At 32.7% G+C, this 17026-nt stretch overlaps 1 protein-coding gene across 1 annotated transcript in view; it reads right to left on the minus strand.

The window, feature by feature from the left end:
• Window positions 1–916: 916 nt before the first annotated feature.
• LOC107367062 (uncharacterized) overlaps window positions 917–17026 on the minus strand; it is a 29546-nt gene continuing 13436 nt past the window's right edge. The window contains exons 2-3 of the mRNA XM_015934728.3: window positions 1977–3340; window positions 917–1643 (exon numbers count right to left, since the gene is read on the minus strand). Of these exons, the coding sequence (XP_015790214.1) occupies window positions 1108–1643; window positions 1977–2835 (1395 nt within the window). The 5' untranslated portion in view covers window positions 2836–3340 and the 3' untranslated portion in view covers window positions 917–1107. The remainder of the gene's footprint in view (window positions 1644–1976; window positions 3341–17026) is intronic.

Consider the following 17026-nt stretch of genomic DNA (forward strand, 5'->3'; position numbering starts at 1 on the left):
CTACAAATTTAAAAGCATTTCTCATTCGCTCAGATTTTTTCGTGAATTTGCTGATTTGTATTCTAAAAGACGAATCTTTGAGAAAAAAATTTTTCTTTCCAATTTGCTTGACCAATGACTTGAAATATTTGATAAATACTGAAAAAAATTGACCATACAGCGATTCAGTGAGTCAGTTGTAATTGGATAATGTTTCAATTGATATCGAGTGATTTATTTCATTTTGACTTTTCAATTGAACAGAAATGATTTCATTTTAGACAAACTTGCTTTCATTTTCCTGTCATTTTTGAAATTCAGCTCAGGCCTTTTCAATTTTCGATTGAAATTAAAAAGAAAAACTAATGCTTGTTTGATTGGCGATGAAAAATCTTTAAAGCTTTTCATTTTGTAATTATCCAAGAATCTGAACAAAGTAACCCGAAAATTGAACAGATCACGATGAACATAAAGTTTGATTAAACATTGATGATGAATGGTAAGAAATAAATAAAAAGGATTAAATAATTGATCAAACTAACCTGTGCTTAATAAAGATGGATCTTTTCGATTTTTTGGACGATTCCTTCAAATTGCTTCAAAATAATGAGCCGATACGTTACATCTTTATTGAGCACAGGAAGGAGACGCTTTTCAAAATGATGGCAACAAGAATGAAATAATCACCAAAAAAACTTGGAGTTTGATGAATTTTCAATCAACTGTTCCAACTGATCAAACTTGATCAATGTTTAGTCAAACTTTGGATAACAACCAGAAAAAAGAAAAATAAATTTTCGATTTGTTCAGCCTTTTTGTTCAACACTTGACCATTGGGATTGCAAGTCACTCGATACATGGAAATATCATTTGAATAAAGTGTTGTCCGAGACGAGGAAAAGAGTCCAAAATTTTTAGTTTTCACTATAAAAGTTATGTTTCAAAACTCATATTTATTCACAATGAGAGTGAGTGAGAAAGAGAGAGAGATTAAGAGGGAGAGAGAGAAAAGAGAGAAATAATGAGAGAGAAGAAAAAAGGAGTGAAATAGTGAGAGAGGAAAGTATAATGATAACATAACTCATGTTCGGGTTTACGAGTTTTGAGTTTTTTATTTGTGATTTAGTTTTACAATTCGGTTAATCCATATGCTGCTGCTTCAGTTTTAGGTTCAACGGTTGGTAGTACAGGTCCATTGGTACCGCTAATGGTCATTGAAGATATTGAACTATTTAGGTCATGAGATCCTGGTACATTGTTTCCATGATTATTGTTGGCATTTGATGATGAAGTATTGTTGGATGATGTATTATTATTATTATTGTTATTATTGCTGTTGCTGGTTGAGTTGTTGGTTGTGTTATTATTATTGTTGTTGTTGGCTTGATTTTTTTTCTTTACATTTTTAGTGTTGGGCAGTTTATTGTCCTTTTTCCACTTCATTCGCCTATTCTGGAACCATATTTTTATCTGTCTTTCACTGAGAAGCAAGGAATGAGCAATTTCAATGCGACGACGACGAGTTAAATAACGATTATAATGGAACTCTTTTTCCAGTTCTAAGATCTGATGACGAGTATAAGCTGTTCGCTGTCTTTTGGGTTCCATTCCGGTAAAGTTGTTTCCATTTTGAACTGTGCGAAATACATTACTACTTTCACTGCCTGAAACGATATCAAAAATAAAATGTCATTCCAGATGTTTTACAGTAACGATAAGTGGCAACATGAAACATAACCAATGTTCAAGAGTCCATTTAAAAACTATAACTATCAATATCTTTTTGCCGTCTTTTGTTTATCAAGCTTGCTAACTTTCGAGTTTTAAAAGTTATTACTTTTTTTATCGCTATTATTCGAGCTGTTTAACCTCGACTGAATGATAATTTTAGAGTGAAAAGAGTTGAGTTTCAAGTAATTTCAATTGACAAGAGTTGGAGAATCATTGGTTAATTGAAAGTAAATTTTATGAGAATTGAGTTGAATTCCGTTACTTACTTTGGTTTACATGAGCTTTTTTCATCCAAGGATAGATGACGGGTTGACCAGTACCTGAAGCACCTGAATTACTTCCGCTGTTCCCTGAGATTGCACAGTCCGGTGGAGAGGGAGGATCACTCATTGATTGAATGTCTAATAGATTAGATTTAACATCTAATTGTTGATGATTTGATCCAGTTTGATGAAGAGATGAAGATGATTGTTGTTGTTGCTGCTGTTGATGACTAGGTGAGGGCGAAGGTGATGAAACATTGGGATGATGATGGTGTGATAGGAGACCAGATGAAGTAGCTAAAAGGTGATGAGGATGAGTTAAAATTCCTGGTGAAGGTTCAAGGGAAGAATCGGTTGAACCAAGTGAAACATTTTGACCAAGTGATCCCATGGGACCAGCACCGGGAACACTTTGGGTTCCATAATATTGTTGATGAGGATGGTGAGGGTGAAGGGGCGATGAATGGTGTCCAGGTGAATGGTGAGTCAAGTGTTGATGGTGCGATTGAAGATGATTTTGCAGGGAATGTTGAGAATGGTTGAGATGGTGCGGATGGTGAGGTGATCCATAGTTGGAAAGGGAATCGTTGACATGAGTATGATAACCGGGAATCGGTGTACTTTGGTGATGATTGAATGAATGATGGGAAGAGGAATGATGATTGAATCCAAAAGTGTTGACATTTGAACTGTTGGAACTTACACTTACACTTCCACCTCCACCACCACCACCACCAAGTCCAGATGAACTTCCCGTAACATCATAGTAACTTGAATAGCCGCCACTCGCAGCATCCTCCGCGGCTGCAGCAGCCGTATATGCCGCTGGGTTCATCACAAACGAACTCATGGCAATACTCATTAATTTTATACTTCAATTGGATGGCAAAGAAATAATTTTGAGCTAAGCTGTATCTCTCTCTCTCTCTCTCTCGATCTTTCCCTCTCCCTTGTCTTCTCTCTCTCTCTCTCCTCTTCCACTCACTCTTCTCCCCAAAAACTCTTCCCTTATGTAGCTCTCACTCTCACTCTCATCTCTCTCTCTCTCTCTTCTCTCCGAGTCTTTCCTTTTTCTTTACTATTTTTTTTCTTCTTCTGCTTCTTTCACTTTTTGTTCGCCTCTCTTTCAACTCATACTCAACATTTTGCTGCAAACACATTATCATCATATCTCTTCTCGCTCCACCCACTTTGTTTTCTTTTTTCCTCTTTCTTCTTCTCTTTCCTCTATATCAAGGAAGACTGGAAGACAAGGTTACATCACGCAGCCTCGTTCATGTAACATGTGACAAGGAATAAGCCAACCAGAAAGTAAGGAAAGGTCGAAAGAGCCGTGAAGACAGAGAAGATGAACAACAGCATGAAACCTAAGGGAAGAAAAAGAAAGAAAAAGAGAAGTGAAAAAAGAGGTAAAAAGAAGAGAAAGAAACAAAAAAAAAGTTTAAAGAGAAGAGAAATGAAAATTGTAAACATTTAATTTTTGAAAATGCAATGTTTCAGGCAAAAAAAGTCAAAAATCCAAAGTCGATGTTGAAAGTAATCGCGACATTATCAGGGAAGTCAAGTTATCGTCTAATTGTTTTCATATTTTTTCCGTCTCACAATTGGCTTTTCAATGAAGGGTCAATCTCAATATTTCTTGCTTTTCTTCTTTTCTTTCTTTCTTCTTCTTCTTTACCATCATCATCAACCCAAAGGCAACAATCCCGCCTTGAGCAACATGCGACTCAATGAAATAAACATTTTTCTTCTGTTTATGTCTTCTTTTCATCTTGCATTTTCTTTCCCTTCATCTTCGTCATCGTTCTTATTCATAATTTTTTCTGCAAACTCAATCATCATAGTTTTCATCATTTCTCATTCATTGCTACATTTTGTATTTATCCAATTGCATTACAATTGCAACACACGAATAAAGATGAAGAGGAGGAAGACAAATGCTAATCATGGTAATGATAAAGGTTAACGAAAGCGTTTGCCTGAATTGTCTTTGAACCATTTTATCTTTAATCAGCTTTCAATGAGTTAAGACCAGGTTATCAGGACAAGAGCAAGAGCCTTGTAAAGCAACAGACGGAGCAACAACATTAAACCATCAGCAAACAGCAGCCAAAATATGACAGGGAAAAAGGAATGAGAAAATAAACTCACAACGAAAGTCGAAAGAAAAAACGAAACAAGAATGGAAAGAGGATGAAGCATCTTATGATTTTACGTAAACTGACTCCAAGGTTACATGAGCACAGTATTTACATGAAATGAGTTGAGTCTACAGTGCGTATAACCAAAGCTCTTTACTTTTCCCTCTCTTTTTTTCAACTCATTTACTTGTTTTCTGTCAATTGTCGTATACTATTTCAGTGAAAATGAAGCTATTATTATTGCAAGTCAACTGTTGGTTATCATAGAGAAGTGCAGCTTTAATTGCATCTTTTTTTTCCAATCTACACTCAACTTGGTTCAATTGATTAAAACGTTTCAATGTTGTTGTTTCCATTGCAATTTAAGCTCATTCTTGTTTCTCTCATAATTGTACTTTGCACATTTAACCTGAATCTTACACTTTCTCATCTTCTCTCTCTTCTTCATTACTGCCTTTTTTCTCTCTCTCTCTCTTCAAAATCTCATCTTCTTCATCTTGCAATTTCTAGTTCAAAAATGTTCTTCTCCTTCTCTTTCAACATCCGAGTAAAACTTTTATTACTTTTTTCTCACTTGCAGCAAGTTTGCAGGAAAATTAATCATTTTCACTCTCAAGTTACCTTTTCTCTTTCTCTCTTTCTCTCTCTCTCTCTTTCTGAGTCTCATTCACTCATATCTTTCTTTGCCTCTTCTGTTCAGGGAAAAGCAGAAAATTGAAACATTTTTGCAAACTCAATGGAAACTCAATGGAAACTGAATGGAAACAGAAAAGGACAGAGAAATTATAATACCATGATGCAGTTGAAATGTAAATTGACAAATCAATTGAACCATTTCCTTGTGACCACTATTTTCACACACAACCACAAATGCAAAAACAGACTCACACACAACACTGGAAACAATAATAAACACAAGAGACTGAATCAAGAAAAAGGTTAACAATGTGAATGTTGTTATAATAAGGTTCATCAATGGGAATGGCAAATAATATTGTACTTGAAGCGAAACAAATGATGATGAGTTTCTTTCTCTTTTCATCATCTCTTCCTTTTTCTCTCTCTTTTTCTCTCTTTCTTCCCTCCTTTTCTTTCTTCTCTCAATAATTGTCTGTTTTATTAATGCTAGTATCAAATTTTTGTGCCACTTTTTTTACAACATGAAATTTTCAACTCATTAACCGGTCGAGAATAGCAAAGGTAAAAATCGAAGTCTCGAAAAATTGATCTATAAATATAATCAAAAGAAATTTGTTGTAAATTGCGTGATGAACACAATTCGAAAGGATATTGAATGAAAACTTTTTCTTCGTTCATCATCATGTCAGTGTGTCTTCATTGATTATTTGGCCTTTTTCAATTCAATTCAAGATCCACAATTTCATTGAGTTTTGTCTTTCCAATCACCGATCAACATCAAAATGTGTCAAAATGAGCTTTCGATCAACAAAAACTTCCAATCCGACCACACAAATTGAAACAACATTCAGTGATGCACCAAACGAATCATATTGTTCTGTTTCGTTGAGTTTATCTTTGGCTAGGCTGTTCAGTTACAGGCAATACTTCAACATTGATGCTTCATTTTTTGGTAATTTTTAATTTCTAGCAGTTTGTCCTTACAAGGAAAGGTACCTAAGAAGTACGATTTAATTTAGGAAACTCTGTGATAAATTGATAGAAATAGGAGAAAAATTCAAAAATTTCAGGACATGCAAATGTTTTTGTTCAAATGTTAACCACTGAAAATGATTATCATGAAATTGCCCTTGGGAATTTGGAAATAGCATGCGTTATGAAGCTTTTGTAGGTAATGTATTTGTTTTGGTTGTTTCTTTGTTCAACCAGCTCATTGCAATAGGTCTGATTAGTCGTAAAATTTCCTCATCAAATCGACCACTTAAGTAAAAGATCAGAACGAACCGAAACACAACATGAAGTGGTTCGGAAACTTTTAAATCAATTTTGGTTTAATATCCATTTGTTTCAACTTTATTTGGATTAAAAGTAAAATTTTAATAGTTTAATTATGAACGAGTTTCAAACTCTAAACCGAATCCCATGCACTAATCTTTAGAACCTTGAAGGATATTCTTGTTGAAAAGATTTGAGATTAAACTCGAATTGAAAATTGATCAATATCGATTGTTGCGTGTTGTTAGTGATTCATTAAGTAACCTACAACTTTTTGCTTTTCAACATTTTTGGCTTTCTATTGATAATGAAAAAAAACTTATGGTTTTCAATGAAATAAACTTAAGCAACTTTAGACTTCCTTTTGGGCGCAATTTTAGGTGAGGGAAAAGATGAAGCATTATTGGACCAGTGAATTGAATAGATTCATGTGATAAGCAAAACCATATCGAAATGAAATTAACTGTCCATATGCATGTGATTGTACACTTATCCCCATTTGATGTCTCAATTCACCACAAAAGACTTAAATTACATTAAAGTTGAACAACGTTTAACACTGATTTAACACATCGCTTCGGGAAAATGGCATCACTTTATTTATCATTTTGTAAACAGTAAATTGCAGATTCCGTATCAATTAAAACAAATAGCATTGACTTTTAGCACAAGTTATCAGCTGTGTTTACAAGTTGAAACTTGAATTAAACCAGCGAAAAATCTGGTTTCATTTTTCAAGTTTCCAGATAATCGTTAAACCATTAAAAATAATTATCCATCGAATGCATCAAATTTCAAAACTTTGCACCAAATAAAACTTTACCCAGCATTATTAGCACATTTTGAAAGTTGAGCCGAGTCGGAGTCAAAATCTTTGAAGATTTTCCAATTATCTATTGATGTAATATTATCGATATAAATATTGATAGAGCCATGATAATCAGTTTCAGTTGATGCCAATTAACAACTTTAAAAGCCATAAGATGAAAACATTTTAGCGAAAATTTGTGGCTCCATCGTCACAATCAGCTTGCAGAAATCGATCCAAATAAAATCGATTTATCCGAAATGATGAACTTTTCCATAAGGATTCGAATAATAAGAAAGTAAATTTTCACCGCGTTCATTTCAATCGTTTCACATTGATCGATATGGATAAATATGTCAGTCTAAATGGATTGATTTGAGTTGATTGATTTTGCCGGGCAAATTTTTAGTTAATGAGATATCAAGTTATAGAAAGTTGAAAAATTGAATACGGACAATCATAACTGTTCATGATGAATAAGCAAAGTTTATTTTCAACTTTTAAATCCTGAAAGATTCTTGGAGATTACCAAAAGCTGATAACAGCCTTTTCTGGGCTTCTTGTTAATGAACATCAACGGCTTAATTTGCATTATCACAAGAAATTGATGAGAGATAAAAATGTGTCAAAAACAGTTAACCAGACCAATTGCACAGTCAATTTTTCGAGTTAATATGATCCAAACCAATTGATCCAAGCAATCCTACCAGCTATTCAATTTTGCTGAAAAGCATTTTTGGAAAACTCGAAAGTTGAAGTCAAACAATAGAGAGTCAATAAACACAAAATTGACAAATCAGTCTTAAATCGTTTGGAAATGTGCAAAAGTGAAAAAATCGCAAAAATTTGGTTAACCGATCGATGATCTTGAAATTAGTCTAACCACAAAAATGATGAAAAATGAGCAACAGTAAAATAGGAAAGTGAAAAATGTTCAACAGGAAAACCAGAAGCAATTAATAAATCCTTCGAGTATTTAACAAATTGACCTTTAATAATTATGATAATGATAATGATGATGGCATTTTAATAGGATTCACGGATAGCAAAAAGAGATAATTCTGTATCATATTCACCTCATTAAAGATAAAAGTGTTGAACTAAACGAGTTGAAGACATAATGCTGTGCACTTTATCATCCAGCTAATGATGTGCCAATATATCGAATCAAATGATATAAATATTGATATTTTTACCAGAAAATATCAAAAAATACGGAAAAAATAAAACTTATCGTCAAGTCATTAACAGTAAATTAATGGGACATTTTTTCCAGGATACAATGCAAACATGAATAAGGTAGCAAGCAAATTGAGCTATTATCTAATCACTTTAATCGTCCCAATCTAAAGATTTAACTCTACTCGACTCAGTTGAGTCCTTTATTGTTTAAAACACTCTGCATAAAATGTGAAGCTCTGTTTTGTGTCATTTCAGTCATGACAGTCAAATCTTTTTGGTTACAATTTACGATTTATTGCAGTGCGAACACATGTAATTTGATTTCAATCTCGGCTAATAGCCCATGATCTAATTTAGTTATTGCTACCAATCAATGAAGTTTTCGCGTTATAGTTTTTAGTAATTATAGTCCAGTTAGATTCAGTGTTGGCTAATCTATACATCAATGTATACAATATAAAGAATCAAAACATAAAATATTTACGGGAAGATTGTGGTCAAACTAAAAGGCTTTTAAAAAAAATTTTTGCATAGCATGGAAGCCATGTTTGAACTGCAATTACGAAAAATAGTCAGAACTTAACCGAAATTCATGTTGCTGAGAGATTCTTAATTGTCTCTTCAACTCGACAAGTAATACCTTTTGTTTTGCCTCCTCTTTTGCTGCTCTTTTTGACTTTGCAGCCTTTGAACTGAGCTCTTGTAAGTCTATGAAACGATAATCTGATTAACCAATAGATTATCATTATCCTCGATTGTTGAAACAAAGTTTGTCATCACTTGAAGATTCCTTTCTTTCCTTTTGTCTTTTCTTTACTTGTCAATTCTCATTGTAACTGATTTACAAGCCTCAAGAGACTCATCGTGATTTGAGTAATTGACTTACCCAATCGGCATCCATTGATGTAAATTACAAAAAAAGACGAAACACACTGAATAATGAAATTCTGAAAAATCACGACTTATCACTTAAGTATTGAGTTAGCACATCAGCTGAGGCCGAGATGAACTTTGATGTAAAAACTGGTAAATCATTACTCATCTTAGTGATGTGCTAATATATCGCATCAACTGATATACCGATCAATATACAGGATATCGATTTTTTCATGAGAAAATATCAATATGAGTTACGATATGGTATCGATATAAAAACATAGGAATAATGGTTCAAGTTCCACCTTTGAGCATATATTCAATCATTTCAAATAACATTTTTCACACTCTTTCTCGTCTTAAAGATATTTGCTGATTACAGCTGAAAAATATGATTGAATTAAGGCTAGGAACATGTGACTCTGTGCGACATTAAACATTTAATCCAGTTAATTAAGTCAAATTTCAATAGAAAACAAATTTTTAGATCAATCGATAAGCTTTCGAGTTGAAAAATATCGATACATGAAAAATACTCATAAGTTGAAGACAAAATGCTGTGCACTTTATCACCCAAGTTTGCCTTTTACGAATCCAATTCAGATTGATTAATTGGGCAAAACAGTTGTTAATCTTATTTGTAGCAACAAAAAAAAACAACCGTTTATGGTGACTATTACTGAAGAGTTGGAGAGCGCAACAATAATGTTGACAAATGAGCAGCAATAAAAACTGAATGATAAATATGTAATAAATAAAAACAGTCGAGTTGTTATTTTTTCTCTTTTTTCCTCTCTTTTCCTCTTTCTTTTCGCGTTTTCAGTTTCATCTTCATCTCTATTTACTCACCGAATTTACTCTCTTATTCACATTTCACTCTCATATATCACTAGAAGCGAGAAAGAAGAGAAGAAGAAGAGAAGAAAGAATAAGAATTGAAAGAAGCAAAGTTAACACACATAAAATCAGCATTAACCTAAACATTATTTCCCATTTTTCATTTTTACCTTTCGACTTAACATCATCATCATCATTTTTCTTTCTTCTTCTTCTTTCTTTTTTCTACCTCTCTTCAGCTCATTATCTTCATCCCATTTTCATCTTTGCTTCCACCTCTGAATCCCTTGAGTTTACACCTCGCACAACATCAACAACCGGTAAACCCTTTTTACCTTTACCTTTCTTTTTTACCTTATTTTCATTGTTTTACCTTTTGCTTTTCCATGTCACATTGACTTGGAAACGCAAAAGCAAAGGTAAAAAAATTGATTACCTTAACTATCAACAAGGGAATAATCACAACAAGCTGAACCTGCGATCAACTTTGACTTTAACACGCCAAATTTCATCTCTTGTTTTGACAGTTTTGACAGGACAAGAAATTTTACTTTTCACCAAACAAAAAATCTTGTCTTTTCCACCCAACCAGCTTCTAATTTTACCCCAGAAAACATTGACTTTTGCATCTTTTTAACCCAACAAGCAAACGTAATAAATGCGCACAATGATACAAGATTATAATTTAGTATTTTGCATTTTCGAAGGTTGAATTGCGTCGTCTCGTTTTCCTCTCATTCAACTGACATTGGACAAAATTTGGTGACATGAAAATGAGAAAAGACAAAATCCCCCGAAAGAGAAGAAGAAGAAAGAAAGGCTAAGGGGAAACATAGATGGATGAATTTCATTGAAGAAGAAGAAGAAGAAAAAGAAAAGGCAAAAAGACAGAGAGCGAAAGAAGCAAAAATGAAAATTCATCTTCGTTATAATATCTCTTTCTCTTTTCCTTCATTTTTCATTTTTCATCTTCTCTCCTGCATTAAAGGACGGTAAGAGTAGCTAAACAAGTAAATATTAGTGGCCATAGTAGAGCGAGTAACAAAAGAGCAAAGCTGAAACCAGCAGGGAAAAAGAGCTTCTCTGGTTCCTCTTTTTTTTCCTCTCTTTTTTTACCATTGCTTTTGACATTTTTTGCTTCTTCTCTGCCTTTTTTGCGTCTCTTCCATATTCATCATCGATTGAACCATGTTAACCCATTTTTATCTTGCAAACGTTTGTGTGTGTTGATATTTAATAACATTCAAAAGGAAACTGTAATGTTATTAAAAAAAAAGAGCAGAGAATGTCTCATCAACAGAATATTAATAATAATAATAAGATGGAGCGAAGAGGAAAGAGCCGTTGATACTAATCAAGTTTAATCCGGTTTCTTGTATCAGAGTTTCACTTCTCACAAAAATGTTTCTTCAGCATCTTCATCATCATCATCTTCTCTGCAACTTATTTGCAACTTAGCATTACATTATAGTAATAATAATAAAAAAGTGAAAAAGGAAATGATAGCTTAAGAAGTAATGCAGAAGTAAATTTATCATTCGTCAAGTTGAATTCCGAGTTTGCATGGATTCTCTGAGTTGTAAGTTTTCTCTTCTTGCTTCGACTTTTTCCCAGTTTTTTTTCCTCGTTTCTCTTTACTTTTGTGAAAATTGAATGAAAATTGAATGAAATTGAATGAACATGAGAAATATTGAAAAGTAAATAGAGTTTGATCTTTTTTCTCTTTCATGTTGCCTGAGCGACCCTTTCTCTCTCTTTTTCTCAGTTGGAATGAGAAAATGTCCAAAATATTTTTCTTCACAAAATGGCATGATAATGATATGATGAGATGTTTTGAGAAGGAAAATGAAAGGAAATGATGAATTCAATGGAAAATGGTGATGAAAGATTCTTGTTTAACTCTCGCCCTTTTCTTTTTCCCTTCTCATCTCGTTGCTCATGATAGCAAAGTATTCAAGAGTGAAAGACAAGAACAGGAGAGAGAGAGAGAGAGAGAGAGGAAGAAAGTTGAGTAAAAATTCTCAGAAGGAAAAAAAAGGATAATGTGAAAAAAGAATGCGAGAAACATGGAGAAACCAAGGTCATATTGAATGTATAATGTTGAAATTACCATGGGATTGGTGAAAAGTACAGGAGACTTGAAAAGAGAATGGAAAATGTGCCTTTCTTTTATACTGTGTTCATGGTGTCAATGCTACTGAACTGTTAGAGAGTAAAATCAAGTCAACATTTATCATCATTCAGTTAACCTTTTACAGTGAAATTATTATCATTGAGTAAACGAGAAGAACATGAAAAGTGAAAAATTGTTCAGATCACAGGCTAATAATATGATAATGACATTTCTTTTTCTTGTTGTTTTCGCATTGAACAGTCACTGCGAGAATGGCGACTTGAATATGGACTTAATGATGTTAAATCACTTTCAGTTGAATGTTGATTTTTTTCACAAAATTCAAGTTCTACTTTTCATCTTTTGCCGTCAAGTTGGTGACACTTTTCAATTGGTGATTTTGTTGACCAGAATAACATGATGAAAGTGACTGTTAATTGTGTAAAAGTAAAGAGTTTTAATTGTTTTTTAACCAGTTTGACAGGCTCAGATTGTGATTATGAAAAAAAGGTTCATCTGAATTTGGCTTCAGCTGTGTGATTAAAATGAGTGAAATAAAGTCCACTCCTTCCCACTTGAAAGGAGTGGCTTCATGTTTACGAATATTCAATTGAGGTTTCATCATGAGACGAGTTTCATGTAAATTGAAAAGTCAAACTGTTCTGAATTGGCCAAGAAAGGCAAGATTAACCAAAAGGTACAAAAACATTGAAAGTCAAAAAAATGAAATGTAAACTTGGAAGCTCAACAATTTTAAACTGACCATGAAAAATCATAAGTTGACCAAAAGTAAATTGGAAATCCATGGAAAAGAAGAAAAAATTAAATTATAAACCAAAGCTTATACAATGAAATTATGATAATTAAAAACGAAACAAGATTGATGAACTGTTAAGTTTTTTACTAGCGAAAGATTGACTCGCAGTTTGAGCTTTTTTTGGATTAATTTTTTTACGACAGTTTCATCTGGAAGTTATAATAAATTGCTTTCCTATTGGTTGACACAAGACCAGGTTAATCTCTTTCTTTTCTTCTTTCTTTTCTTTCTCAGCCGAGCCTCTTTTACTCATCATCATCATCTTTCTTCTTATTTTTTTTAAAATGGATTCTCTTGCTAATATTGTGTTTACTGTGGAAACAAAATTTCTCCCTCTTTCTCTTCTTTCTCTTCTTTCTCTCTCTCCTCTCTTCTCCTCTCTCTCTCTCTCTCTCTCTCTTTGCTTTCTTTTCTTCTCTTTTCATTGCTCTTTCATTTTCTCATCTTCTGGTTCATCATCATTATCATCATCACTCTCTTTCATCTCTCAACCAAATAACCAGAATATTTTAGTTACATTAACATTTTTCACTATTTTATCATCTTCCACTTTTCACATTAAAAGTCAATCTCAATTGAAATGATTATCAATTAAACAATGAAAATGATTCAATTATTTACTAATCAATTGCCAATCAACTTTTAATAACAACAAAAAATGTTAAGATAAACATTGAACCTGAAAAGGGAAAAGCATGAGATTTACCAATGAAAGGTGAAGCGCAGAATCGATTCAGTAATCAGCTGATTGTAAACAAATACAAAAATCTTTATTAAATTATTCAATAATAATGATAATATTAGGTTAATTTTTTTGCCTTTTTTCGCTTTTATCTTTTTTCCTTCTTTTCTTTTCATTCATTCTTATTTCATGATAATCATTTTATTCACAATTGACATCAAGACAAATAAAAGAAGATAATATTCGCCATCATCATCATCATCATCATTCTCTTCTTTCTACTTCATTCTCCACCCAAAATCTATCTGAATATATGTTTATCAAATTTTTGTATTTCTTTTTCTTCTTCTTCTTCTTTCATTTCTCTCTTCATACCAGAATAATATGTTCATTTACCTGAGAGTTGGAAAAGAAGAGAAGAAAAAAAAGAAAATTTTTAGTGAGTCTTGAAAAAGACAGAGATGATGATGATGAAGAAGAAAAAAATGAGAGAGAAAAAAAAGACTTCGTATAGATCCATCATTTTTTCAACCTATACTCTCTCCCTCATCTTCCACTTTGGTTCATCTTTTTTCGCCACTATTCTCTTATCCTTTTTCATTATCATCATTGTCATCATCAGAACATTCTCATCATGGATAATCATTTCACCAAATTCATCATTTTATTGTCAATTTTTAACTTCTTAAACATTTACATTCAAACATTTCCAGGTTAACCAAGAGCAAGAAAAAGCGACTCACCAAAAAACTCACTAATTATCTTTTATTATTTTTTCTTCCTTCTCTCTCCAACTCTCATCTCTTACTCACACAACTCTCTCACTCTCTCTCACTCTTGTCATAAATGTTATCATGAAATGTTGATAATGATTCAACAAAACATGATCCATTCCTTAAAGGGAAGTTGTATGCTAAATAAGAAGGTAAACCAAAAAGGTAAGCCAACAATAAAGCAAAAAAAATGATTTCTTATCTGTCCATGTAATATCAACATTCCATGATCATGAAGGCAACTACAAAATGCGAGAAAATAAAAAATTGGTAAAGATTCATTGAATCGTCACGTATCAAAAAATTTTAAGGTTGATGATGTCAATCATCACCATCACCAACATGATCATCTTATTGTCACTGTTATAATCTATTTTAAAACAGGTTCTCAACCTTACCTTTTTCACTTTACTTTCATCTTCTCTCTTCTTCTCTTCTCTTCTCAACATAAAAATATTCTCATTATATTCTCTTGAGTGTTGAGCGTGGTTACGATTATTTGTTGATCCATTCATTTGTCTATCATGATCTATCCTGATGCAAACCTCATCATCATTATCATTGCAACATCAAACATAATACATGAACCAGGTTGTATACACCTACCATTAAGAAAATTAAGAAAATGATGATTCAGCTAATGCCTATCAGTCGACTATTTCATCCTTTAATCGATTAAGTGGCAAGGTGCAGAGGCATTCAGTCCAACACCAAACATGAAACTCAGGCAAAATCAGTCAAACTCTATTCACTCTTTTCTCTTCCATTTACCTTATCTCATTAACTGGAAACATTTAATTTTGGTCACAATTTGAAACAAGAAGAAGAAGAAGAAGAAGCGAGAAAAAAAATTCATTACCATTGATGAATAAATGAAGTTTACAAGTTGATCAGATGAAAGTTGAAGTGTTGATGAAAAGATATCGATAATAATTGCAATTTGAAATGCTCTATCAAAGTGTTAACTCAACAAAAGACTTTTGGTAAACAATTAGCAATGTTTACCGTTTCTCAGGTAATATCATTTACTTGATAAATAAAAAGGTTTCCAATGTTATTCAATCAGTTGATTGATTAAGATAACAATAAAAGTTGGTCAATAAAAGGTAAAAGTAAAAATGTAAATAGATAACTTTATTTGGCTACTTTGCTGAACATCTCATGTTTACCAAAGAGAGATGATAATGATAATGATGAGCTGAAATGAGAAATGAGAAGTAAAGTTGTGAAAGGTAAGATTGATTCAAAGTATAGAAAGAAGAAGAGAAAATGAAAAGAATACGTTTTTAACCTAAGAAGATTGTCTTGACAAGCCAGTCAAATTTAAGAATCAACTTTGATTGAACGTTTTTCATCCTCATTATCGTCATCATCATCTCTCTTTGGCTAGCCTTTTGGCCGTGAATGGTCCATTTGGCAAGAAGAAGAAGAAGGAGAAAAAAGTTAATTCAATTTCATCTCAATGTTTATTAATATATATATAAAAATGATGAGAAGAAATTTTCTTCTTCTTCTTCTCCAGACTCATTGAAGGAGAAAAGGCAACGAGAAGTAAATGTTTGTCATCCTGAAGGGGATTAGAGCACACAGAGCAAGTCTTATCATCCAGTCATCAGTCTTGCTAATCTTTCCTTCTTTTGTCTCCATCCATCTTCACTAGAGCAACCATCTTTTTACATCATAATTCAAAGTGCATCCATCAACAATTTTCAATGTTCACTCTCACCTTAAACGCTTTGTGTGTACCTTCAAATGGTTAAAATAATCTTCAAGTTCATTTCTCAATTCCTGCGGTTTCCTTTCCCTGACCACAACCTTTAACTTGACTTGGGCGACACTAAATTAGCTTGTTAAATTGAAAACTCAATTGCAAGACGTAAATTAGCAAAAGGTTGACCAACAAGATTTGACATTTTTTTCTTGGTCTTTCTGCTTTTTTGTCGGGTTTGGGTTGAGCAAGTGTTTTTACAATTAATTGATTGATAATTTGATTTGTAAGTATGAAAAATTAATTGTTTTGGCGAGTGTTTATCAGCTTCTGTTTGCATGTTTACTGTGGTTTAAATTGGACGAGCACGCAATTGACTCATAAACAACTAACTCTGGTAAGGTAAGGTGAAAAGAAGAAGAAGAACAAGAATCAACATAAAACCATGATAATAATGATAGTAATGATAATGTTAATAATGATGATGATCATTATGATGATGATGATAATGGTGTTTGTAATTATGTGATGAGAAGAAAACATTTTTTTTCTTTGCTCATTTTCTTGCAAAACAGATAAGATATTGAGACTTGATGGGTGAGATAACGTTTCTTGTCGGCTTTCGGCTTCTTTTAGGGTCATTTTAATGTCAACTGGAGGTAACTTTAGTCACCTGGTTTTTTTTGTAGTCAATAATTGGTTCATTGGTTGGCTTTAATTTTGACCTTTTCATTGTTACCAGTTTTTGGGTTGAGGTTTATCTAGACGAGTAGAGTTTACTTTGCATCTTGTGTACCTTTTTTGGATAACACATTGCTGGTTGTAACTAAAGAGGTAAATTTGACGAAATGATTATCTTTAACAATCAAATGTTTCAGAAAAATGATCAGAATGTTCTGATAATGACAATGATGATAATGAAAAAGGATAAGAGAATAGTGGCGAAAAAAGATGAACCAAAGTGGAAGATGAGGGAGAGAGTATAGGTTGAAAAAATGATGGATCTATACGAAGTCTTTTTTTTCTCTCTCATTTTTTTCTTCTTCATCATCATCATCATCATCTCTGTCTTTTTCAAGACTCACTAAAAATTTTCTTTTTTTCTTCTCTTCTTTTCCAACTCTCAGGTAAATGAACATATTATTCTGGTATGAAGAGAGAAATGAAAGAAGAAGAAGAAGAAGAAAAAGAAATACAAAAAT

The sequence above is a fragment of the Tetranychus urticae genome, chromosome 3 (genome assembly GCF_039701765.1).
Source record: "Tetranychus urticae isolate SD_2017Ah chromosome 3, NJAU_TeUrti_SD_1.0, whole genome shotgun sequence".
Taxonomy (NCBI): domain Eukaryota; kingdom Metazoa; phylum Arthropoda; class Arachnida; order Trombidiformes; family Tetranychidae; genus Tetranychus; species Tetranychus urticae.